The sequence below is a fragment of the Lynx rufus genome, unplaced genomic scaffold (genome assembly GCF_022079265.1).
Source record: "Lynx rufus isolate CCGP_SWC_20201006 ecotype Redwood Valley unplaced genomic scaffold, mLynRuf1.p SCAF_5, whole genome shotgun sequence".
Classification (NCBI taxonomy): Eukaryota; Metazoa; Chordata; class Mammalia; order Carnivora; family Felidae; genus Lynx; species Lynx rufus.
The window spans coordinates 133,470,269-133,497,177 of NW_025814867.1; the positions used below are offsets into that span (position 1 = coordinate 133,470,269).

At 37.1% G+C, this 26,909-nt stretch overlaps 1 protein-coding gene across 1 annotated transcript in view; it reads right to left on the bottom strand.

Annotated features, from left to right (window-relative positions):
- TMPRSS15 (transmembrane serine protease 15) overlaps nt 1-26,909 on the bottom strand; it is a 121,384-nt gene that overhangs the window by 3,679 nt on the left and 90,796 nt on the right. The window contains exons 20-25 of the mRNA XM_047100465.1: nt 20,431-20,526; nt 15,947-15,996; nt 15,594-15,768; nt 6,721-6,902; nt 5,113-5,208; nt 1,480-1,619 (exon numbers count right to left, since the gene is read on the bottom strand). Coding sequence (XP_046956421.1) covers nt 1,480-1,619; nt 5,113-5,208; nt 6,721-6,902; nt 15,594-15,768; nt 15,947-15,996; nt 20,431-20,526 — 739 coding nt within the window. The remainder of the gene's footprint in view (nt 1-1,479; nt 1,620-5,112; nt 5,209-6,720; nt 6,903-15,593; nt 15,769-15,946; nt 15,997-20,430; nt 20,527-26,909) is intronic.

Here is a 26,909-nt window from a genome sequence, read left to right on the forward strand (position 1 = left end):
ATGTGTGTTAATATCTGTAACAAGTTGTTTACACTTTAACAAAGTGAAAGATTTTCTCATGGTATAAATTACTATGTTTGCATTTGTATATTATTCATTTGCTCAATACTGCTATCAGGTTTAATCTAATTCAGTAGATGTTAATGCATCAATATCTTATTAATTTTCAAATACAAAAAAATGCCAGAAACTTTATTTACAAAGTCTTATAATGAAAATTGTTAATATTTTTGAGTGCTTACTTAAATGCCTTATATGTGTTACCTTATTTTTAAACCTCTAAATAAAACTTAAGTGACTTGCCCAAAGTCTCACCCATAAGTATTAAGGCAAGGGTGAAAAATAAGTGTAATCTGAGCACAGAATCTACGCTCTTCATGACTACTTCATGCTGCACCTAAAAATTAATAACTGTTCTAAAATCTCACAGAATTTACTTTTTATTTGTTGAGTGCATGTGGATTGCATGGTGCTAACAGATAGCTACATTATTTCTAGGTGGTAAGATGTTTTTGCCCTCAATGAGGGTAGCTTGTGGGTAGAAGTTTCTCTGATGGTCACACAAGTCAAAAGCTATGGATACTTCAAATATATTGCCGTGTTGGCATTCAGTGAGTTCATGTTATTACATCTCTAAAATGCCATGTAGATGATAAGATGAAAATTCTACCATAGGTGTTCCAGATCCAGAGTTATGCCAGGCTAAGTTCTATTTTTTAACCTTCCTACAAGTGGTTAGCTGCAAACTGGCTCTAGCCAGGTTATCCAGGTTGGTTCTTGTGCAGAAATTATTTCTTGTCACTGGAGGGGCGCCTGGGTGGCTCAGCCGGTTAAGCATCTGAATTTTCATTTCACTCAGGTTGTGATCTCTCGGTTTGTGAGTTTGAGCCCCATGTTGGGCTCCACACTGATACTGTGGAGCCTGCTTGTGATTCTCTCTCCCTCTCTCTCTGCCCCTCCCCTGCTCATGCTCTCTGTCTCTCAAAATAAATAAACCTAAAAAATCTGATTGTTACAAAAAAATTATTTTTTGTCACTGGACCTTTGGCCCATATTCAAAAACAAGAGTTGAAAATTAGAAGCCATTAGGTGATATTGGCCTTCAGATTTACTTTTTGTTTGTTTTAAGTTTGTATAGGGTTTTAAAGAATTAGAATTTGATTTAGCTAAGATGTATACTCTTCAGGTTAACAGTGGGCCCAGCACTACATATTTCACCTATCTCACATATTCAAATTTTATGCCTCGTCTCTAAAGACTCTATCCGATTTTAATACTTGTTTAAAGATTAGTTTTATTTGTAATGCGCACATCCACCCAGAAGTTCTATGCTAGTAGGCCACAAATAAAAAACAAAAAGTCACACTTTCATAAAAGAAGAAATGACGATCTCTTTCTTCCCTAATCATTGTGAAGCAATCAAATGATTACATAGCAATGCTTTCTGGAAAGGTAGGATGAGCAGTTTTACATATTTACCTGACAAGAATCTATTCCTCCTTCTTCGTAGCCTGCACATACCATATTTTCTGTAATGTTATATTCTGGCATCTGTTGCTGGCATTTCTCGTTTGATAGAAGAGGAACATTAGCTTCTTGTAATATGTTTGCAGTAGGACCTGTTCAAAATGGTAATGCAGCCAGCCAGTCAGAAGTGATCGACATGCATCACTGAATGAGCCACCATCAGTCTTATTTATTCCAACAGTTCACTCTCATTATCGAGTACTGTGTGTATATATAATGGAACTAAATGCTAAACCTTAGTATTTTAAAGCACATAATAAAGCCCATCTGTGGATCTTGCCAAATGGATAACAGTAAAGTACTTCTTTAGTGCCCAAGGGCTAGCAGGAATGGTGGATTGGACTAGACAGTCTTTAGGCATTTTCAGTATTTGTAAATGGTTACAGTATTGCTCATGGGGAAAAAAAGCCCACCAACACAAAACGTTTCATTTACAGAAATTAGCAACAACTCAGAAATCCAGGAGGCTTTTCATTTGGCACCTGAAGAGGTGCTCCCTCATAATGGCATTCAGCAACTTTGTGATGCTATGTGAATGAGCAGGTGCACACTGAGCAAAAGACAAAGCTCAAATGAGCTGTGCCCTGGTCTAAGGGCAATCAGCTTGTCATCCACGTGCAGGTGAAGAGAAAGGAGGCGTTTTGTAACAGAGTGTATTTCCATGCTTTTTATAAAATGACTCATCTACTGCAAGCATGGATCTCTGTTTACTGAAATACTACTCCCAAGAGGGATGTGAAACAAGCAGGTGTCTGTCTAGTGCCTCAGAAAAGGCACATGATAAGCACTTTCTACTAATTAGCAATTCTATTTGGTTCCTCAAGAAAGGCAGAAGGTTGATGATAACTTAGTGCATATGACAGCTAAATGTATGTGACTTCATATGTTGCAGTAAATGTTGCTGCAAAAATGTATGTGATTTCATTTCCAGCTAAGTTTAAGTTTAATCCACACACTAAAAAGACAGGAAACAAATGTGTGTGTGTGTGTGTGTGTGTGTGTGTGTATGACTCAGTGGTGTGTTTAATGTTTAATAACTGGTTTCAAGAAAAAAATCCCCGATATGTATCATTTGCCTGATGTAAACACTCCAACCATGGCCAATTTCAAGGTACCAGCATGACAGTGAACAGGAGTTGGGAGGAGATATGCACAAACGGCAATTTCCGGCTGGTGCCAGCGACTCCAGCAGCATACCACTGGTTGACTTTTGAAGTCTGACAATGGGTTTTGAAAGCTGAAGATGAAGAGGCACCTGGGTGGCTCAGTTGGCTAAGTGTCCGACTCTTGATGTTGGCTCAGGTCATGATCTCATGGTTTATGAACATGGGGCACTGTGTGGTCGAGCCCCATGTTCTGGGCTCTGCACTAACAGCACAGAGCCTGCTTGGTATTCTCTCTCCTGTTCTCTCATTCCCTACACTGCCTGCTCTCTCTCTTTCTTTAAAAAAATTTTTTTTAAATGTTTATTTTTGAGACAGAGAGAGACAGAGTGTGAGCAGGGGAGGGGCAGAGAGGGAGACACAGAATCTGAGGCTCCAGGCTCCGAGCTGTCAACACAGAGCCCGAGGCAGAACTTGAACTCACAAACCACGAGATTGTGACCTGAGCTGAAGTCGGATCTTAACCGACTGAGCCACCCAGGCGCCCCTCTCTCTTTCTCTTTCAAATAAACATTTAAAAAATTAGTAAAAGAGGTGAATATGGAGGAGGAAATTCAGCATCTCAATGCCATTCATTCATTGAGGATGGACCAGTAGTTTTTATTGTAAACTATTATAAAGTCAAAGGCAATTTTGCTACTTGTCAAGGAACAAAAAATGGTTGGGTCTAGGACAAACTCTTCAGTAAAGAAAAATTTGAGCAGTATTCTTATATTTAATATTTATTTGTCAACGTGAATTGCCATTAGGATAATTAAGAATGCACACAAAAAGACATACATAAAAATATCAGTAAAGTTATTTTAAGTTTACTAATTGCCTTAATTTAGTCAACTAATATCACTTCATTTCTTCCTAGTAAAGCAATGTTCATGGTTTTCCTAGATGATTAGTGTAATATATTCAAAAGGTGGAAGGGAACTGGGTTTTACACAACTATCTGGAAATCATAAGGCAAAATTCATAAAATTCATTAAAATTTCCATTACCCAGGAAGTATTTAATTATGACCTGACCATTTATTCCTAAATGAAACTGATCACAGATGCAGATTTCCCTTGGCTCCATACCACTCTTAGCAACCTTTCTTAAGCCAATTAAATGCATACTGTAGTAACAATAAATAAATGAGTCAAGTTTACTCAGCTCTTAAAAGAAATACCCATTTCCTATGGAATAAAGAGTCTTAAACTTTGTTAGTGGATAATTTGTTTTGGAAGAGTCTACATCATGGTCATAAATGTCTTTTAGTTTGAAGTCTGATAGAGAAAATATCTATCTAGGAATCATTTTTACTCTGTAGGCTTCAAATTTAATAAATCATGGCATTTTTCAAGTGGAGGAAATACAAGAATATACAGTCTTTGACTTCAATATACTTTATGGACAGAAGACATGAAGCATTTCAGCAACATAATGTAATTACAGTGGAGAACCTTTGTCGAAATCATTAGGCAAAGATTTGACTTAGAACATCATCCTTTTACAAGGAATATGGGAATTTTAACTCTGGATGCTTTGCTTCTGGTATCTGCATCTCTCCACACGATTCTGTGGCTTTTCATCTTGTACAGTTAAGATTTTTAAATATCTTGGTCACGATCTGTTGGGACTCAAGAGGCCTGGTTCTTCCACCAGAGTATATAGTGCCTTTCTTTTTTGCTTAATATTTAATAAGTTGCCAAAATTCTGTCCTAGATGGAATAACTCCTATTAGGAATCCAAAAGCAACATGCCTTATAGTTACATTTAGAGAGAATAAAGTACTGGAATGTTTAAAAAATATGTTCAGTTAGTTTTAATATGCATCTTTTCTGTGTTTGGAAAACATCTTATTAAATAATGCTAACGAGTCAATTTATAGTCTTCAGTGTAAGATTTATGCCACATCTGAATCTGCTCATCAGTAGAGTGAGTCAGAATGTTGAAGTTAAAAGGGATTCTTTTCTCATTTCTTAGGGAATGTGAGTATGAGGCCTTTATGTGATAAATGAAGATAGTTTTATTGATTTGGAAAATGAAACAGGTAATAATTTGGCTTTTGATCAGACTTTATCTATGTGATTTACAAAAGTAAATTTTATAACCTTTGTAATATTCATTTAAATAGATGTATCTTTTCTCTTTATCAGAGTATTTATAATACTAAAATTACATACTAAGTTTGGGGAATGCTTGAACTCTCTTCCAAAAAATATAGTTTTATAATATGTTCTACACAACCTGGATTAAAATATATATATATATATATATATATACACACAAATACACACCATATGAATATAAACCTGACAGTGCTTTTAAGAGCTATTGCAAAACTTGTTATAAGAGTTGCAAAAAATATTGAAAATATTCACAGGATAGTGCAATAGCATACTTCTTAGTAGTAGACATTTTCTTTTTATTGAGTCTGATAATTTACCTTGATGTATAAGCCTCCCCCAGCCAGCAATGGAACAAATTCTTCCTGGAGGAAAAACGTGATTTTCTTCCAGTAAACAAATAGGTTGTATATAATCTGGAAAAACAGAATAAGAACAGACACACATGCATTTCTAACAGATTTTAAAAATCAATTATTTTCAGCATGTTATCTAAAAAACCTGTATTTTTGTTTTTGTTGCTTGAACATTTTTTAGACATCAATTGCTTGAACATTTTTTAGACATCAATCTTAGGGGAAAGAGGCATCTCCAGGAGCCACTCTTTGATAATTGACTAGGTATCACTAGTGGTCTTTTGGGGATCTTTTTCTACATTGTATCCTAATTACTCTTTAATAATGTAAACAAGGTCTTAGTTCTAGAGTTGGTCATTTATATTTGATTTTAAGCAATCATGCTATTTACAGTGTCGGTTCTGTAAAAATCTTGGTATGGCTCTTCTTTAGGGTCAATTAAGACACTTGGACAAATGTTCTGATTTTCCCCAGTTATCTCCACATTTAAAAAAGCTTTTAGGTGATTGTTTTTTTTTTTTTTTAATTTTTTTTTTCAACATTTATTTATTTTTGGGACAGAGACAGAGCATGAACGGGGGAGGGGCAGAGAGAGAGGGAGACACAGAATCGGAAACAGGCTCCAGGCTCTGCGCCATCAGCCCAGAGCCCGACGCGGGGCTCGAACTCACGGACCGCGAGATCGTGACCTGGCTGAAGTCGGACGCTTAACCGACTGCGCCACCCAGGCGCCCCTAGGTGATTGTTTTATAGGGTACTTATGGAAGCATTAGCATTGGTCACTGACTTTTAAAGCCCCTTTCCAACAATTTACAAGCTGCCTGACATTTATTAAGCACCCACTACATGTAAGACCCAGGGCAGACACAAAAATGAGTAAGATATGGTGCTTACCTTCAAGGACAGGGCTACATAATTAATAGTCTGCCTTTAATAAGTGCTCTAATGTGTGTGTAGACCAAATTCCAAAAGAGCACAGAAATGGTAGCACTTTCTCTTCACTGGGGGTTGGAAAAGTCTTTGGAGTAAAGGATGGAGTTGAGCAGAACCCTTCGTGTAAAGTTCACTAACTCAGATGATTTCTAGCATGTTATCTAGGTATTTGGAGGAAGTCTTCCAGCTGCCACTCTATTAATATTGTTAAAACTCCTTTAAAATCTTCATTCTATGGATATTTTAATTTTTACTCACTTTACTCTTAGAATATATGTTCTTCTCTGTTTGTCCTACACTGCTCTTTGTGGTAGATGGACCTGCCTTTCTTTGAGAAATACAGAAGGCATGCATTGTAATGACCTATTTTCTCCCAGCTGCTCCTTTGAGTTTACTATTACAGAGAGCTTGGAATGTTTTATTCTGCTGGCCAACTTTCTAGAAAGTTGGATTTAGACACCTTGATGAAGATAATTGAATATGTTCCACTCCATTCCCCAATTCCATTTAAGTTATAATGATTTCTATAACAAATTATCCAACTTTTATGCACTATTAATTCACTGGTACTAATAATATTTCAAATCTAACTTTGAATGCATTTGGCCAGATAAGATGACTAAAACTGATTTCTTTTACCTGTGTAGTTCACTTTAAAATCCAGATGCATCATGGCGATGTCACTGTCCTTTATTCGTTTATTGTAATGTGGGTTTATGACAATTTGATCTATCAACCGAGTTACTATGTGAGGAGAAGTCAGATTCGATGTCATCTGCAGTCCTAGGATTGCTTTCCACTTTGATGGCTCTACATTTCTCCTGAAGATTATGAAAAAGACATATAAGGAACTTTCCATCCACCACAGTTACTTTCTACACATCTTCGTAGTAGGTATTTCAGAACTATGTGTGCCCATCCTAAAATATGCTTGAATTTCTCTGAACCAGTCTTTAAAAACATTCCTTTAACTTTTATTCTTCTGATCAGATCATAGAAAGAACCTCAGTGCTAATTTCTATCACTTAAATCATCTCGATCTCTAGCTCGATTGTGGTTCTCAACTTCAGTTTCACAATAGAATCACCTGGAGTATTTTTAAAGAACACTGTCGCCTGCTTCCCTTCCTCTATCTCTGATTTTATGAGTCTAGAATGGAGAGAGGACTTTAAAAATATATATTATTTTTACATTAAATCTCTAAGTTTATCCTAACATATGGCCACGTTTGGGAACCACACCTTAGATCACATTCCACTGTGGAGATTGCATCTTGGTTCAGGGTTTCTTCAGGCAACCACAACAGCTATGGTAGTAAGGGAAAGGGGTTTCAGGAGAACTCTCCTGTTTAGCGGCTCACTGAAGTTACACACAAAACAGCAAATAAAACCTATTGTGATGCTTACAATCTAACCTAAAAATTTGAGTAATTTTCATATGCAACAAAGTTGAAAAATTTTCCGTACGTAATGTCCTTTAATAATGTATTGGTCAAGGCTAACATTTGTGTTATATGCAGATGAAGTTACAGTTTGAAAGTGTGCAGGGACTTCTAAATGTGCTTTTGGCCTGCAACATCTTCACACCAAGAAACTACTAGTGAATAGCTGGAATTAAGCCATTTAAGCCATATACACAATGAAGTCAAAATTCAGTAACTGCAATTTTAGCAGAGCTAGTGATTTAATTCTTCATAGTTACAAGTGCCTCGTTTAATGTGGGATTTCAACTGTTAGAATCCAAATCACTTACAAATACACAAAGGGCATGAAGTTATTTCAAGTCCGTTTGTTCACCTTTTTACCTGTCTATTCATTATTTTGTTTAAATTAAACAAAGGATCATGTTTGATTAAGTCACAGTCATCAGTAAAGCCAATGAATGCCCAAGCATCCAGGCGACATCCACAGATAACCACACTGCATTAAAATCAGAGATATCTTGCTCACATACTTTATAGCAATAGCCTAACACCCATTTATGGACAACTTATTTTGTGCCAAGGCCAGTGCCCTGTACTTCGCATCAACTCTTTTCATTTTTGCTTCAGTGCTATGGATTTTACAACGAGAACAAACTGGGTACTGACAGTTTACGTGGAGGGGCAGAAATTTGAACTGGGGCTGTCTGACCTCAGAGGCTGCATCTGCACCAGCATACTGGGGTGCCTCCAGTAGCCATGGGTAGGGTTCTGTGGGCAGAGTTGAGAACATGAGGGTAGGGTTGGGAGAGAGACAGGATCTGCCACTGAATTATCTGGGCTCAGGTAGGGAGGATTTGTCTGCTCTTAGGGGCTGGTGATAGCTCCTTACGTGCCCAGATGCCGGGCCAGGAGGGTATTATGGTGCTGTAGAGGCCCTGTTTGCTTGTCAAGAGGGCTTTTTGATTCTTCCTGTCTGGGTCAGAGGAATCATCAGTACTGACTGGACCGGTCAAACTGGACACATTGATGTTTTCAGACATTCTGCCTGCATGCACTCCCACCGTACCCTGGGACTCCCCTGCCCACACTGGCCTACTCAAAGACGGGATAGAATGAAATCTCTTTCCTGGTGTCCTATCTCTAAACTTCTTGCTGTATCACATATTTAAACATGTTTCCTAAAGCTCAGCTGGTCATGGTTGTCTCTTGATTAGTATACCTGTTACGGTTGATGGGTAACAGGTAGCTACTCTTTTTTAAGAATTGTGTTTTTTGGGGCGCCTGGGTGGCGCAGTCGGTTAAGTGTCTGACTTCAGCCAGGTCACGATCTCGCAGTCCGTGGGTTCGAGCCCCGCATCGGGCTCTGGGCTGATGGCTCAGAGCCTGGAGCCTGTTAACGATTCTGTGTCTCCCTCTCTCTCTGCCCCTCCCCCGTTCATGCTCTGTCTCTCTCTGTCCCAAAAATAAATAAAAAACGTTGAAAAAAAATTAAAAAAAAAAAGAATTGTGTTTTTTATTAAACATTTAATATATACCTAATATTTACAAAAAATTGATTTTACAATTACCACACCATGTTTCTTACTTTACATTCAATTATATCTACTTATACGCTTTACATTTTGCATTATCATTATATTTTACATAAACAATGTGTAATATTAATATTTCATATCATAAATAATATTAATCACATTAATGGTATCATGTTGAAAAAATAACTATCAAAATCTGCTCAAAAGGCGTATGAGCCCATTACAGAGGTTCAATTTTAAAGTTGCCAGAATGTATTTATTTTCAAAAATGATAGGATTGTTTTCTTAAGTGCTTTCTACATATTTTATCTTCAGCAAAACTTACATGAAAGTTCAGACAGATAATGCAGTTATTCGCTATAGGTTTAACTCAATGATAAAATAATGCAGTTCCGTAGCTAACCTCCCAAATTCTGTTCTTTTTTTTTTTTTTCTTTTGAGAACGAGAGAGAGGGCACAAATGAGCGAGGGGCAGAGAAACAGAGAGAGGGAGAGAGAGAGAGACAAGAGGGGCTCACCCAAAGCAGGGTGGGAGCTCACCTGATGCAGGACTCAAACTCATGAACCATGAAATCATGACCTGAGGCAAAGTCAGATGCTTAACTGACAAAGCCACCTAGATGCCCCTAACCTCGCAAATTCTTGTCTTTTATAAGTACTATACTCCTTCTGAGAACAATAAATATTAGTTACTGATATGAGGGAGCTTGCAGGCAGCACAAAGCTTAGTAATCACCATTTTGTCTTGTTATTTTAAGGTTTGAAGTAGAAAACCAATCCATAATGCATGAACTGTGAAAATTAAACATACATGCTTCAAGCTACTGGTCTAATTAAATACAAGTTACAGCAATATTAATCTGACACATTCTTAATGATTTCTGGAGTTGTTATAGCACTACACGGAAAATAGCCTTTTTTTCATATTTTTATTTCTCCTGTATCTATAGACCGTACTATAGGAAGGAGATACCCCTCCAACTTATCATTTGCATTTCTCCCTCAAGTCTTACTCCACATAGCTTTTCATGTCTATGTGCTTAGCTTCCCCACCACAAGCCCACATCAGCACAAGCACCATTAGAACAACTACATCCTATTGCAATCTTAGTGCCTTCTCTCAGAAGAAAGGCTTGAGAATACAGAAGTTATAGCCAATGGTACTCAATTTTATGTATCACCTGAAGAATTTTGCTAAAAATCTTGATTCCTAATTTCCACTTCCAGAGATTCTAATTTGGAAAGTTGGAGTGGGACTCAAGAATCTGCCCTTTGTTATTACTGTTGGGATAATGAGCAATACAGAATCCTCCCTGGCTTTTCCATTCACCCAAAGCTAAGACAGAGAAAGAAAGCCCTCAGAAAAATCAGTGTAGATGAGGAAGGGGTACTTATTATGTTTTAAAAACATATTTGTCTCAAAATATCTGCATTCTAGTGACACAAGAAAAAGCTATAGGACAGAAGACAGGTGCGGATGGAACAGGAAATAGCCCATTGGATAGGCAAGTCCCAATCTGGCACAGACTAAAGATGGCAGAAGTGAGTACCTTAAGGTAGGTAGGGAACGTTGGTTGAATTTGTGCTGCATTTCGCCTGTGCCTGCCTTGTTCAAGCAAAATATGTTTCTTAGTAACAAAAGAAAGAAAGGCACAGGTTTGGGGGCAACAGAAAGGCATGTATTCTTGACTTCTATAACCTTAAAGACTAGCACACTTCCTGGTGCACAGTAGGTGCTCCTTCGATGCTGAAACAGATGGGAGGACTAGCACTATGCCCACTCTAGGTTGCCATGTGCTGGTGTATAAATAAATTCCCTACTCAGAGTATGGGACTTTCATTGTGGTAAAAAGTAAATATGGTAAGACAGTTATGATAGAGCAAGATGATATGCCGAAAGGAAGAAAAATCAGTGGGAACCTGTAACTCTGAATTGCAATATTTTTCTGTTCTACCATTAGCAAAGATGGTACTTTAGTCAAGTCCACCCATGGCCAACCCTAACGTTTACCCCCAGCACAGCATTTTAGGTCTCTATTATTATTCTCCACTGAATGGAAAAAAGATTCCCATGAGGATACTCAATTCCATTTTTTAAGGCAAGGAAAAAGTAAAATGCCTCTGAAATATGGTGCTGTCAGAGAGTAAGAAAGTCTTCAAGGAATAGAGCCCAAAGGTCCATCGACTGATGAATGGGTAAAGAAGATGTGGTAGATATATATACAATGGAATATTTCTTAGCCACCGAAAAGAATGAAATGTGATCTAGATGGCATAATGCTAAGTGAAGTAAGTCAGTCAGAGAAAGACGAATACCATGTGATTTCACCCATATGTGGAATTTAAGAAACAAAACAGATGAGCATAGTGGGGGAAAAAGAGAGGCAAAGCAGAAAACAGACTCAACCATAGAGAACAACCTGAGGGTGGATGGAGGGTAGGTGGATGGGGTATGGGCTAAATGGGTGATGGGCATTAAGGAGGGCACTTGTCATGAGCACTGGGTGTTGTATGTAAGTGATGAATCACTGAATTATACTCCTGAAACCAATATTACACTGTTTGTTAAATAACTGGAATATAAATAAAAACTTGAAAAAAGAATGTTTTCAAGAATATCAGGGGTAATTTTAAAAGAAAAGAGGAGCTAGATTAAATGGGATAATACTGGCCAGTTTTAGTACTTTAAGTATCATATGGTATCATAGTAATATTGAATAATGAATTATTTCAATAAGGAATGAAATAAATGTATTTGGTCATCTCTAAAGAGCTAAATTAAAGAACGGGAGATTGGCAAGAGGCCTCTCTACGGATAATTTCATTATTGATGTATGTCAATTTAATAGCTGTGATCCAGAGTATAAATCTATATATACCTGTCCACCCAAGAGGCTGAGTAGTGGTTGCTTCTGGAAGCAGGGATGGTGATTGGGAAGGGAGAGTAAGAGAATTCTGCATGTGATGGAAAGTTTCATGTCTTGATAGGAGTGGGGGTTACACAGGCATATGCCTTTTCAAAACTCATCAAATTGTGCACTTAAGATTATGCAGTTGCTCTCTGTCAGTGGGAAAAAACAAGTATTAAACTCTAGGCGGTGAGTTTGCTTAACAGCGGCAGGGTTAGCAATTCTCAAACTACTTGTGTTCTAAGCTTGAACAAATCCATAAATATTTTGTGGATGGTAGGAACAGGTTTCTCATTATTGGAGATGAGCTAGAATGGATCTTGCGGCAATCTATTTTCATTGGAGCTGCCACTTTGAGTTCATATTTATAGGTATATGGCTGTATCTATTGAGAGGGTCTAGGAGCTCCACACACCAGCAGTAGCAAGGAGCACACAAGACCTTGATTTGTAAAATGTAGAAGAAACTAAAATTACCTAAACAGAACTGGGGTTTCTTAGAAAGTTTGATTTGAGGACGAGGGGGGAAGAAGCACAAAATGAACCTGGAACATCTTATTTTGCAGAAAGTAAAGAAATTCTCAAAGAATGGACATACATCAAGACCAACGCGGGGGCAAGCTTAAAGGGTTTCACCAAATATGAGGACTTTCTATAAAATAACTTACTGTAATAAAAAATATCAAAGACAAGAAAGACATAAAGATAGCAAGCCTGGCAGAAAGTCTATTCCAGATTGAAAAAGATGAAAGAGTTATAGTAGCAAAACGCAGTGCATTATCCTGGATTGGTTCTTGGGTGGCAAACAGACAAACAAACCAGGAAGGTTATAAAGGGCATATTTAGAACAGTAGACAAAAATGAACACATATTATAGATTAGATAGTGGTATTGCATTAATGTTAAATGTCCATGACTTTCTGTGATTATGTAGGAAAATATCCTTGTTCTTAGTAAACATACAGAGTAAAGGGGCACAGTGTCTAATACACTATAAAGAGATTCAGAAAATAAATATTTCTCCAGATTGGAGAGAATGAAAGAATATTTCTCCAGATTGGAGAGAAAGATAAGAAAGTTTTCATAGCGTAAAATGTAAGCAATTGATGAATCTCAGTGAAGGCACATAAGAGTTCTCTGTGCTAGTATTTGCAATTTTTGTTTGTGTTTGAAATTATAGCACTATAAAAAGTTTAGAAAATAAATATGCTGAATGTCTCCTGGGCAAGAATCAGACTCTGGACCTTTTCTGCACAGGAACAGTAGGACAATAAAATTTTTATTGCACATTTATGTAATTCACAGTATGCAAAAGTATTGCATCATCTTACTTTTGTCCTGATAATCACTCTAGTGGGTGGGCATCCTTAGGAACCCCCTGTGGGTGAGGATACCTAAACAGAGATACCAAGTCACATGAAGTCAGTAGCGTAAGTAGGATCAAAATTCTATCCTCTGGTTTAAAGTCAACCTTCCTTTTAAGGCACAGTAAAGTTGGTCCATACTCTCCAAATCTCTGTTTTAAGGTTGGAAAAGAAGACAAATCGGTGACAGAGAAAAAGAACAGGCATAAGGAAGCTTAATGACATCCAGGAACACTTGTGGCTGATGGATGGGAATAGGAGCGTGGACTGTGGTAGACAGAGAAGAGCTGTCCAATTAAACCATTTAACCACCTGCAGATTAAAACGCCTGGACCAGGTTTACATTTTTTGGGAAAGAAGAAATAATACAACTGAATGGGTAAGGAGAGCAAAATGCAAGGTTGGTGAGGATGAGTTTGAATTCATCACAATTCTATTACAGTTTACACTTGTTTGCTTATGTTCTGATTGAAGCTGTGTGAAAAGACATTTTATGTCCTATATAACTAAACATGTGTTTATAGTAGACCAAACTGCTTTTCTATTTCGTTTGAATATTTGTGGTTTAAAAAGCTATGATATTGGTATCATTGACCTACAACAAGTACATCTGTAAGGTAGATAAATGAAAGATGCCACTAATATTACTGTAAGCCTGGTTGACATTTAGAAAGCATATGTTCTGCAAGAACTTCAAACGGACTAATTTACCAAATCCAAGGTTAATATGGGAGGTTGCTAACTTAATAAGACCCATCTCTGTGCAACAAAAAACAATGAATCTGTAGGTAAGGATACCTTTCGCTTGTAAATTGGGATATAGGTTACCCACCTGTGGCATCTGAAGGTATAGGTTATGTACAGGTAAAAGTTAAATTCATGTTTAGCAGGGGATGGGAAAATATTGACTGCTATGGACATTTTTTTGTGGTGTGGCTGAAAACAGATTAAAATATTATTATCAAGAGGCAGCAGAGTCACGAAGGTGCAGTTTAGCTATGGGACAGGCTGTAGTTTACTCATCTAGATACAGGGTGTGATGCATAGAATAGAGAGCTTGGATGTAGATGGGCAGTAACTTGGGTAGTCCTTTTGGAGCCCAGGTGATTAGTCCAGCTCTGGCTATGGGTCCTTATTGCAGATTCCTCGGGTTCTGAGTTCAAGTTTGCCCTCACACTGGTCCAATGGGATCAATCCTTTAATACTCTGCTCCCCGCCCCCGTCTGCCAAACAACTATCATAACCTGCATCTGACAATTTGTCTCCATCCATCAAAGAACTTTCACTATCTGGGTTGGTAGGGAGTTAGTCTTTTGATCTGATTATAGCTATATCTTACATTCCTGAGCACACATGCTTCATTTCTCAGAGATTCTGGACACTGGCCACAGAGGCTTATTCTAATCCTCATGACTCAGGCCATTCTCTGGAGGTTCCTTTTACTCAATTAAGTTCAGTAAATTACCTTAGGATCAGGGCTTATGAATCTTCTATGAGAAAGCTACCTTTTACTTGGGCCTAATTCAGAAGTGTCAGAATAAGACTACCTAAGAAGGTGCCTTCTTTCAGGCAGAAGCAGAGAATTAACACGTTCTTGGGCCCAAGAATAGTTCTTTTCTCCTCCTTTTCTCCCCGTCCCTCCACTCTCTCTGTTTTTTCCCTGTGGCACTGCTTTGGGAATGGCTGCTTCTAGAAGGAGAAGACAGATCCTAGAATTCAACATGTATTTTGTCATACTACATAACAAAAAAAGAGTTAGATATGGTTGATATTGTTTCTAAGATTCAGTTATGGGTAGCATCAAACTAGATGTGACTTGAGAAGGAAATATTTTTATTCTAAGTCACAACAAAGTCCTTACCCATGAATTTCTAGAACACAGTTTATTAGTCACTTAAGGGCTATTTGAATGTGCTTTTTTTTTTTTTGATACTGACAATTTCTGACGCTATTGGCCTGATTGAATGATAACCAGCACAATTTATGCATTAAATACGAATTTCATGCCTTTAAAAGTGCTTACCTTGTGTACGTATGAATTTCAATTTTCATGTATGTAGGAAACATAATGCTTGATGCAAGTATCTAATGAAGAATTGATTTTTAATTTAGCATTCTCTAGGTTTATATATGGTTTTAATGGGAAAAATGGTACTATATAATGTCAGAATGGCAGGAACATTTCCCTGAGGGGATGATTTTGTGAGGCTGCAGGAAATGGCATGCAGAGTGTCTGCTGTGGTCATCTCATCTGGGAGAAACCACTGTGATGTCACACTCACCCATACACACAGTGGGCGGCCGACACCAGCCAGTCGTTGCTGACGAGAGATGCACCACAGAGCAGTTGGCCGTTGTAATAAAGGGCGACAACCCAGGGCCAGGCTCCTTCTTTGGCATTATTTCCTCCAACAATCTTTGGGCTGACTCGTCGAGTCACTAGTTTTTTCCCACATGCTATTAAAATAAATGAAGAAATAAAATAAGTGAATTAAAATAAATCTATTTTATTTTGGTGGATTTCCTTTGCTTACGAAAATTTAGTGGATCACTACAAAATAGTGATATACCAACTCCATTCGGAATTTTAAACGGAAGGCATGAAGGAAGAAAACATGACAAAATATTTACTTACGTTTTTGATTACATTGTAGCAGAATCAGTGAATCCTGTAAACACTGTTTACTGTAATAGAAGAACAATTATATTTCAGAAAGTGTGCACCTAACATTTTAAAACAAAGTATAGAGTATCTATTTTAATCTTATTATCTTATTTTTTTAGTAGAATTAACCTTCAGATGTAAGTAGGTTATATGAAATGTGGGGACGCTGACACGCACAGCAGGAAAATCTTCAGTTTAAAGTCAAATAGAACGGAGTTCGAGACCTTAACTCTCTACCACTTACATTTTGTGATTTTGGATAAGTTGTTTAGTGTCCCTGGGATTCAGTTTTGTCATCCATAAAATGGGAGCAATAGTAGTTACTTTGTTGGAGTTTTGTGAGAAGTTAAATAAACTGGAGTTATTGTGCCATACACACAATGAACATTCAATAAATGATAGTTATTGTTAGTTTGCTTGAACCAACCTTGGATATCATCATTCTATAATACAGAACATGTCTCAGTATTGCTAATCAGGCAACTATAAATGCCTCGCATTGTGTGTGAGGCTGTGTATCTCATTCAGAAAATTCACTGATTGATGAATCACAGGCCCTGCTTTCAAGGGAGATAAACATATAAACAGCAAAATATAAGACGAAGTATAGGCATAAATAATTTAAAAACTCACTGTTTAAATACTTGGATACCAACTTTTTTCAAAGCCAAGAATTCTATGTTAAACAAAAATTTAAACAAAGGAAAAGAGTTAAAAAATGTGTTATACTTATTGACCACTAGAGATCAGTATAATACAAGGAATTAAAGTACTTTCCCACACTGTTTCCTGATTCTGCCAGGGCAGATACTGGTCACGTTGAAACAAGCACATACACACACATATAACTTTAATAATTTCTATTTATATATTTAGCTACATATGTTGTGCATATTACTTAGGTGTTTGAAATTTCAGGTAAAAACAAAACAAAAACACAAAGCAAGACCCAAGATTCGTATGCGATCACAAGTACAATCAAAGCAATTCAGTGTTTCTGGAACATACATGATAAGGCTTATTTGAAACCACGTGCATTCATACTGTCCAATTGACATATCACTTAGAATAGAAGGTAACTTCAATTGAAATAAAAGAAAATATACTTATATTTTATTAATAAGCAATGTGGATGTGATGTGGGAAACCAAGGCAGAAGGAAATGGTAGATAAAATAAATTTCCTTATAACCTGCAGCCTATTGACAAATGCTTGAGGCAGGGGAGGACAACATTTCTCCAGGAACTCCCTAATGTCTTAATGTTAATGCTTTGCTAGAGACTGACAACAGCTAGGCCTCCATATAAAAGTCCTTTTGGAAACTCCTCATTGCCTTTACTTCCCCCAGCTCCCAAGTATATAATCAGTCACCCTTCACAATCCTGGGGAAGCTCTTCCTGCCCGTGGGTCCTGTCCCCATCCTTTTATAAAATTACTGTTTTGCTCCAAAGACGTCTTAAGAATTTTTTCTTGGTCGTGGGCTCCGAACCACCCCCCCCCCAAATCCACAACCACATCACATGCATGTATATCTATCTAAATATGGGTATATCAATATATAGTCACAATGAACTCCCCTTCTATTATATACTCATCGTTGGGAGCAAAGCGGTTTCTAGAATGCTTTCCAGCATACTTTCAAGTTCATCCAAACTCTTTCTATATCTATAGTACTCATCAGTGAAAATCCATATTCAAAATGGTTCAGCATTCTTAGATATTAAAGATGCCTAATACTCTGTGGTATGGACAAAACTGATGAAATTCTTTTTAGCAAGCATAGAAAAGCTTAATAAACTTTTAAAACAAAAAGTAACTATTAAATTAACCAGAAAATGGACCTGAACTTTGCCCCTCATTCTCCATGCATTTCAGCCAGTCAAACTTTTCATGCATAAACACACACATGCAGTTTCTCAGTGTAGAGGAATAAATTCCTTAGTCTCTGGTCAGAATGAGCAGTGACTCCACACTTTGCCCAGGTATATTTAGAGAGATTGGAGGGAAACAGAATTATTGTCCCAGCCTTTGGTCCTGGAATCAGAGCTAGGTCAGCCCTCTGGACAGGAAGAAAGACAAGAGCAGGATCCTATGTCTTTCTCTCAGCCCCATTAGTTGAGGGGCTATTGCGATATAAATGGATGGGTTTATATCTATTATATTTTTTTTATTTTTTTTTTTATTTTTTTTTCAACGTTTATTTATTTTTGGGACAGAGAGAGACAGAGCATGAACGGTGGAGGGGCAGAGAGAGAGGGAGACACAGAATCGGAAACAGGCTCCAGGCTCCGGGCCATCAGCCCAGAGCCTGACGCGGGGCTCGAACTCACGGACCGCGAGATCGTGACCTGGCTGAAGTCGGACGCTTAACCGACTGCGCCACCCAGGCGCCCCTATATCTATTATATTGACAAACGTTTCTCTCCTATATATGGCCATCAGCATGGTCTTTTTTCTCGTTGATTGGCTATGCTTCTCTTTCTTTCTCCTTTCTAGAACTGCTATTTATTTCTTTCTTTTTAGTTTTTTGTTCTTTTTTTATTATTTGAGAGAGAGAGAGAGAGAGAGAGAGAACAGGGAAGGGGCAGAGAGAGGAAGACAGAGGATCTAAAGCTGGCTCTGCTCTGCTCTATCAGCACAGAGCCCAACCTGGGACTTGAACCCACAAACCCAAAATCATGACCTGAGCCAAAGTCAGAGGCTCAACAAACTGAGCCACCCAAGCGCCCCTTCCAGAATTGTTATTTAAAGTGAGCTGTTGCCTTTGGCAATTTAGAAGATTGCAAGGTAGAGTGGAAAATAGAGGAACGTGGGGTTGCCTATGGATTTGTGAGCACGTCCAGGTCATGCTTTAGTTTCCTAGGCCTTAGAGTAGAGTAATACTAAGCATATATATGATAACATAAGCATACGTACAATAACATAGCATATGCACAATAACATAGCACGCATACAATAACATAAGCATACACACAATAGGGACATCAATGATACTGTCATTTTGTTGATAAGCACGGAATAACAGACTTCTGCTCTGAAACATGCACATAATTGAGATGAATTTTTAAAAATATTTTTTCCTTTGTTCTTTTTCTTATCCTTAAAGTCTATGAGATATAAACAAAAGAAATTTTCGGTGTACAAATTGCTTTTGATCTACAATGCTAATGTAAATTTAAACATGCTTATAGAAGGAAATCTAGAAATCTGCTTTCTCATTTGAAAATGCTTTGCTTCACCCCTTATGAGACTAATAATATCAGTCAAGGCCCAGCAAACATTCATATAAAACATTCAATTGCAAAGTCCTTGGTACTGAAAATACTCCTTTATCAATTTGTTTTACTGGTTGAGCTCACAGATACAACGTTTCATGAATAGCTGAATAATTACATAATTTCATTTTTTACCATTAAGTATGTTATACAAAAAAAACTGCAAGCTAATGTACCAGCAATGACATCTTAAATCTTTGTCTGTAGTTATGGCTTCTTCTTGAAGTTACTCTCTTCCTACCTGCAGCTGGTCTTTAATGGAACTTTAAAATTCAAAAGCCAATCTCAACCAAAAAAAATATCATGAATGCCCAAACAGGAGAAATGACATAATTTAAGGTAAAATAGACGTTTGAATACAGGAAGGAGGTTGCTTTTTAAACAGTAGTAAAAATTATAAAAAATGAACCTAATTTAAAACTTTTTTTAATGTTTATTTATTTTTGAGAGAGAAAGAGAGAGAGACAGAGAAAAAGAGAGAGAGAGAGAATGAGCAGGGAAGGGGCAGAGAGAGAGACAGACAGACAGAATCCAAGTGGGATTCAGGCTCCAAGCCGAGAGCATAGAGACTGACAGGGGGCTCAAACCCACAGACTGCGAGATCATGACCTGAGCCGAAGTCGGATGCTTAAGCTACTGAGCCATCCAGGAGCCCCAAAATAACCTAATTTTAAAGAGCATAAGAGAATATGCAGGCACAACTAGAAGTCTAGACTCCTTCCCTCAATATTCATGTTCTATTTGCTAAATACCATGACTTTCGCCCCTCTCTTCTCTTTCCTTGATAACTAATTTGTGTCACCCTTTTTAGTCTGACTAACATTGGACCAATTTATCCCAACTCTCAGAATTTTTTTCTTTGGGATTTACTTGTTAATGAATTTGAAGGTAAGGATAGAAAGGGTATAGAAGTAAACTTATTGAATCTCTATCTATGTGCTGCACAATTTTATATGCAATATCTCCTTTGACTGCCTTACCATATACATGAGGGTTAGATAATGTTATCAAGTAGGATCAGTCAGGTAGTATTTGAGATTACCTGAATAATACAAAAATTAAATAACTTTTAAGATTATATAGCTAGTATGTGGTGGCGTTAAAATCTGATTAGTTTTAAAATCTATCTTCTTTCCAGTCCATGTACAAATTAGTCCAAGAACAGATTTTGGGACCCACCTTGGTGTTAGTATTAAGCTGCCATTAGGGGCTGTGTTTAATTTCACAAATGGTCCACTTCCAGTAGAGAAGATTGGCATCGATGAGTTTCCACTCCTAGGGAAAAACACATAGAGACAAAACAAAAACACAAAGAACCAAAACCTTAATTTATAGTTATTTATTGCTGTGGACATTGAAAGAAATGATGGGATTCCATACAAAAAAAAAAGATGAACATTTTAATATAACCCCTCAAAAGTTTTGCTGTCTAAAAGATGGTACAAACCAGAATCATCCATAATAACATAAAACGTAATTTAAGTTTTTGTGTAATCCCTCTAGTTCTTGTTTTCATGCTCATATATTATTTAACAAAGTTAAAATTCAGTGCATGCATCACTTGAGTATTTGATTTTTTCATTTGACTCTTCTATGTTCAATAAATTCCATAATGATCAATTTTAATAACAACCTCATAGAATTGCTGCACCATAATTTATTAAACTTTTTTCCTGTTGAGTGTAATCCATCTTTTAAAAAATGCATGTTGCCTGAGAACAACCTAGAAAAAGAATGTCTTCAGTGTTTACTTTTCCAAATGTTGCTTTGTTCTCGGTATCTCATTCAATTTAAAGTCTAACAAGCCCTAATTTAAAGCCAGAAGCTACGTGACTGCTCTAAAAAGGGAGTCTGTAGCCTGGCCCTCTAACTCTAAACTCATGGGCCAGCATGAGATGGAGAAAGAGACATTCTGCATGTAACAAAAGACATTAAATTTCTAGTCTTTCTTATCCCTGAAAACATGTTATATCCACGCTCTCCACTGTGAAACTTAAGATTTCTCTCAATCATCCTGACCCTCTTCCGTAGGTTTAGCTGGAAACATTTAGCTTCTTACTTCCTAATCTTTTTTTCCTGCCTTTTATTTATTCCAGATTTTAATCCTCATATAAAAATATGCATTTTGATTGGAAACATCCTGGTTCCTGCTAACTTCTGCCGGTTGGCAAGGAGAGGATGCAGTTCTTATCTTTTGGAATAACATGAAGTTTCCACCAACTGCATCTTCAAAAGAAGGTCCAATGTCTTGCCTAGACAGTCCCCAACACTGGCCCTTTTCTGTGTGTAGGGAATTTCCAAGGGAACACCCATGACTGTTGTGATCAATAAGAAGAAAAGAGGTTGAGAGTGTTTCCTGTCTCTTTCAGATGGGACAGCATCTTAAAAAAAAATGAAAGTGTTTGTTTCGTACCTTTCATCCACTGAACAGAGAACTGGAACAATGGAGCCTGTATTTAATGTCCCAGAATTCAGCATGTTGCACTTTAACTTTATAAACAGATAAAAGTAACTCTAGCACACAAATCAATGACTATTCATTTAATAATACCCGAAATGAATTTGCCAAAGGGAGAATAAGTGCTGTTACTGTTATTGTTAAAGATTAAGATATTCCCTCTAGAGAAAAAGAAGCATCATCTTATTTAAGTATTTATGTAAAATGTATTTGTTATAGTTCAGAAAAACCAAATAGGCATAAGGACTTCACAACAGGCAGGGGTGTAGAGGTCAGAAATGCTCTGCTCAGTAAGGACAATAATGCAGAAACATTATATTTAAGGACTCCCATATTTAGGGAAGACAGAGTGTGCATCAAAACAGATCTTAGAGGACTTTGAATTTACCATTGTTGCAGCTTTTGGTAGAATTCATCACACCAGTCTTGGCTTTTCAGACTATCAAGGAATACCTATTCAATTTGAAGAGGCTCTCATTGAGTTGACTTTGCTTGAGGCTTCAGAAACATCCTTAGTATTGGTTGATTGTGCTCATCTTTGCTGCAAGGGTGGGTCTTAGTTACTATCTGTTCTCTCTTTCAGACTCTCTCTTTTATTGTTTTTGGTCATATTGCCAGTGTCCTTATTCTGCTGAATTCCTACATGTGTTGGATATTCTTCTAGGCAGTTTTATATGTTCCTGACTCTCCATGACCAAGGATTTCCAAAGTATGTTCTCCAGGCAAGCAGCAGAGAATATATTAGAAATGCAAATTGCCTAGCTCCACTCCAGACCTACCAACACAGAAACTCTGGAAGTAGGGTCCAGCCATCTATGTGTTAACATACCCTTCAGGTGATTTTGACACTTGGAAGTCAGGGACGCCCTGTCAAAGCCAAATATAATATCTATTTTTATTTGTTCAGGGGATCTGCTTTTTAGCTTCTGAAATGATTTCTCGTTATTTGATAGGCAATTCATTTTAAGGCACTGATAAAGTTAATTTGTTTTTCAGGACCCACAAAATGGAGCCCACTGCAGTGGCCCAGTCCACTTCACAAATCTCAACCTGTCAGCCCACACTGAGGAATGGCCTCATTGTCAAGAAACCCTAATATACACCAATCACAATCTTCCAACTCAGCTTCTGCTGGCTTACTTTACCCTAAAATAAGACCTGCTAGGGTTAACAGGAAATCCTGATCTCCTAGCCAGTCATGCCCCGTTGCCTCTTCTAACAGTCCATAAAACTCTCTCTCCCCCAAATCACTCAGGAAGTCTGCTCTACTGCTTGTGAGACACTGCACTCCCGCAATCAGTGGATCGTTTTCCCTTCAATAAAGGACATCAAACTCAATACTAAATTGTTTTAGTTTTGCCATTTGACCATATTCATAACTATGTGGGGGAACATCCTCAAGGGTAATTCATTAAAAATACATCTCAGAGACGTGGGTTTAACACTTTTCCATTTTTTCTACCTGTTTTTCTTCTATCCCTTAACTATCTCTCTCTCTCTTTTTTTAATTAAGTAAGCTGTACAAGCCACTCACGACCCTGAGAGCAAGAGTTGCATGTAATCTTAACGACCGAGCTAGCCAGGTGCCCCGACTAGCTCTTTTATTACAGACCCCGAGAAGATGCATTAGTATCTCTGGAACTTCAAAACAAAATTTGGACATAATTCTTTTTCTTTTTTTTTTTTCCTTTTTTAAAAATTCGGACATAATTAAAGTGAAAAAGTATTGAGGTGTTATTTATAAATCAGTTTTTTTTTAAATCTAGTGTCTATTTATTACACATTTACAACTGGCATTAAACTGTGATGGGATTGGCAGGTAAATTTTTAAGCCTATTCTAGGAGAAAAAAAGACTAGAGGCAAAGCTTTAAAGAATATCTAGTGAATGCCAATTCTTCTACTCTTGGAGTCTCAAATGCAGTCCCACAGTGATGTTTTCACTATCTGGCAGAGGAAAAAATAAAGATTATGCGTGCATATTGAAAATAAAAAAACAGACACACAGTTTATATTCTGAGATCGTCTTCTCTATATTTTCACTCTCAAAGTTACATGAGGAAACAGACTGCAATTAATACTACAGATATATTGTTTGGAATACAGAATATAGAATAGAATATATTAAGTGCTATATATAGTATATATAGATATATAGTATATAAATGCTATATATAGTAAATGTAGTCCATATAGTATATAGAATATATTACAAGCTATAATATAAGATAGTTAAAATGCTCTTTTGGAAAAAAAATTATAAAGTATTCACATAATTAATTTTTTGTCGCTCAATTTTATGTCACTTCAGCAGCCTGAAGTGCTATATAGAGGCTATCCGTTCATACAAACATTTCCAGGTGTCAGTGCTGGATGTTAGAATTTGGAATTTAATTTAAGAGTGACTACTTGTGTTTCAAATCCTGCCAAATTCAACTCAACCTTTTCCGGACTGAACACAATTTATTCCAGCTTGTATTCACAGTACACAGAAGATAAACCGTAGAGAAGGTTTACAACAAACTATTTATTATTTTAAGAAATGATGGAGATAATAAAAATATATTAATAATGTTCTTGGCAAAATAACAGGCTAGCAACCTTTTATTATCACATTTATTTTCGAAAAGCAGAATCTCATAACAACGAAAAATTGAATTGTTGAGAGAGAATAAATTATATTAAGTTCTGCAGTTAAAGCATGTCACTGAGTCTCTCCCTGCCTCGGTTTCCTTTTCTTGCAACAAAACTAGCTTTTAATTTTTAGAGAGGAACTCTGGCAAGATTATGACTGGGGTTTGCATTTTTTAAATCCTGAAAATTTTAGCTCTGCAGATTTAGATAACTCTACCCACACATTTGCACAGCTGTCTGAAATCTGTACAAATTTGGTATCACATAGAAACATGCCCATATAGCATTACCTTGTTGACATGCTAATGCCTCCTGACTACCTATTTCTAAACCTTTATTACCATTTTTATAGGTTATGCATCCTGAAAGGGCTCCCCTGGCTTCAGGAAAACCTTATTCTATGTGAGAAAAGAAGCATACAAATGCAACCCACCATCATTATTTTTAAGGTCATATATGGAGTATAAAAATATACTAGGAGATGAATTCTAGGGAGAAAAGGAAGGATATCCTGGGGCGTCTCGTACAGTATTAAATCTTCTGTGTCTCTTCTCAGGCCTGCTTGGGTTTCCTCTCTTTTGTCTTGCTCCTCAGACTGTATTTGCTGTGATAAGAATTCCTCCCTGAAGCAGAAGCTTAGGTAGGGATGTTTGAAGCTTTTGGACACACTAAAGCTAGAAAGAATAATAACAAATGTTGCAAATACTGCAGCCAGGCACTGTAGCTCATTTCACACCCCAAAAGGTTTAAGTAATGAATGGAGCCAGGTGGGATTAGTTTGAAAAGGGTTTTAGAGAAGGATGGACCTTCTTTTTTTCAGATTGGAGGGAAAGAAGGGGATTGATTTGGCAGGACAGAAGGTGAGGAGAGCACTTTAACAGGCAGGGGGAAGGGCGAATGAAAGGGGTTTGAGGCAAAGGATGGCAACGCATCCTACTAGAAAAGTCAGGACATACAGGCGGTTAGGTATAGCGTGGCTGAACTGGACACACTTCAACTACAATTGCTTATTTCTTATCACGTTTATAGTAACGCATGTAGGCACTTCCCTAGAACTATGGTAGCTCTTAGCAAACAGGTAACCTGAATTATTTTTAGATTTTCTGACCTCGACTCCTAACATTTTGTGGTATGCAGAAGGAAAAAAAATGCCACTAGAAAAAATTATCTTCACCTAATCAATTTCTTCCTCTGTGCAAGCTGCTGTATTAAGAACAAGAGAGAAATTGATGGGTCAGCCTGGTAGCTGTTCTACATTATCCTACAAATGTAATGGTATTAGAAAGGAAACAAGTTCCTGGCATTTTGTACATCAAATGCGGCTGAGAGAAATAATACTTAGAGGAGATTGTCAGAGACAGGATCCTCATGGTTAACATCTTGGAGAATGTGGTCTTACCCCTTTGTAGTAAATCCTTGACTCATTCCTAACTTTATTTTCTTAGCTGCCATTGGAGTTTGTTTATTTTTCAGGAAGAAGAGTATGACATTCACCTCTACATTTACTATGAAGTTTTCTCTGTGCACATATTTTTTCAATGCATTACTACCTTATAAGGACATGAATGCAAACTTTCCTTTAGAATTTAATGTCAGGAGACATGTGTCTTCTCTATGGAACTGGTAGTATTTATCTTATCTCATAATTAAAGTGATGCCCTTATTGATGTTTTCCTTTTTTTTTTTTTTTTTGCGTAGGTTTCCAGGAATCTCAGACACAAATATTAGTAATTATGTTGATCCTGTATGTTTTATAGATTTGCCTCCTTATTTCTTCAGACCTTATTTTCATTTACTATTCTATTAACGTTACTATACATACTCTGTTACAAATCACCTCAGATTGTTTTGAAAAGGTAAGGGTATAAGGAAAAAAAGAGAATGGAAGGCAATAAAGGAGAAAAGAAGGAAGGGAATAGGAAAGTGAGAAAGGAAGCAAAAAATAAGGAAGAATGAAAATAAGGACAGGAGGGAGAAGGAAAAAATATTTCTATTTTTTAAATTTTTTAAATGTTTATTTTTGAGAGAGAGAGAGAGAATGAGCAAGGGAGGGGCAGAGAGAGAGGGAGACACAGATCTGAAGCAGACTCCAGGCTCCGAGCTGTCAGCACATAGCCTGACGTGGGGCTCAAACCCACGAACTATATCATGACCTGAGCCGAAGTTGGATGCTTAACTGACTGAGCCACCCAAGTGTCCATCTCATCCATTTTTTAAGTTTATTTATTTATTTTTGAGAGAGAGAGACAGAGAGACAGAGAGGGCAAGTGGGGAGGGGCAGAGAGAGATGGAGAGAATCCTGCTCTGTTGTCCATGATAAGAAGTTTGTAGGTAGAAAAGAAATAATTACATACTAACTTTTACTAATCTTTAATTGAAGTTTAGTATTTCCTTCTTATATAAATGTAAGTGACTAATTGCCACACTGATAGCAACACCTATAATTTTGTCACCAAAACGAACATTGCAGTTGCTGCATACACCTAAAAATATCATTTATGCTAATTTTTTATCTTACAATAATCATTAGAACCACCAACATATCTTATTGAATACTCCATAAAGAAA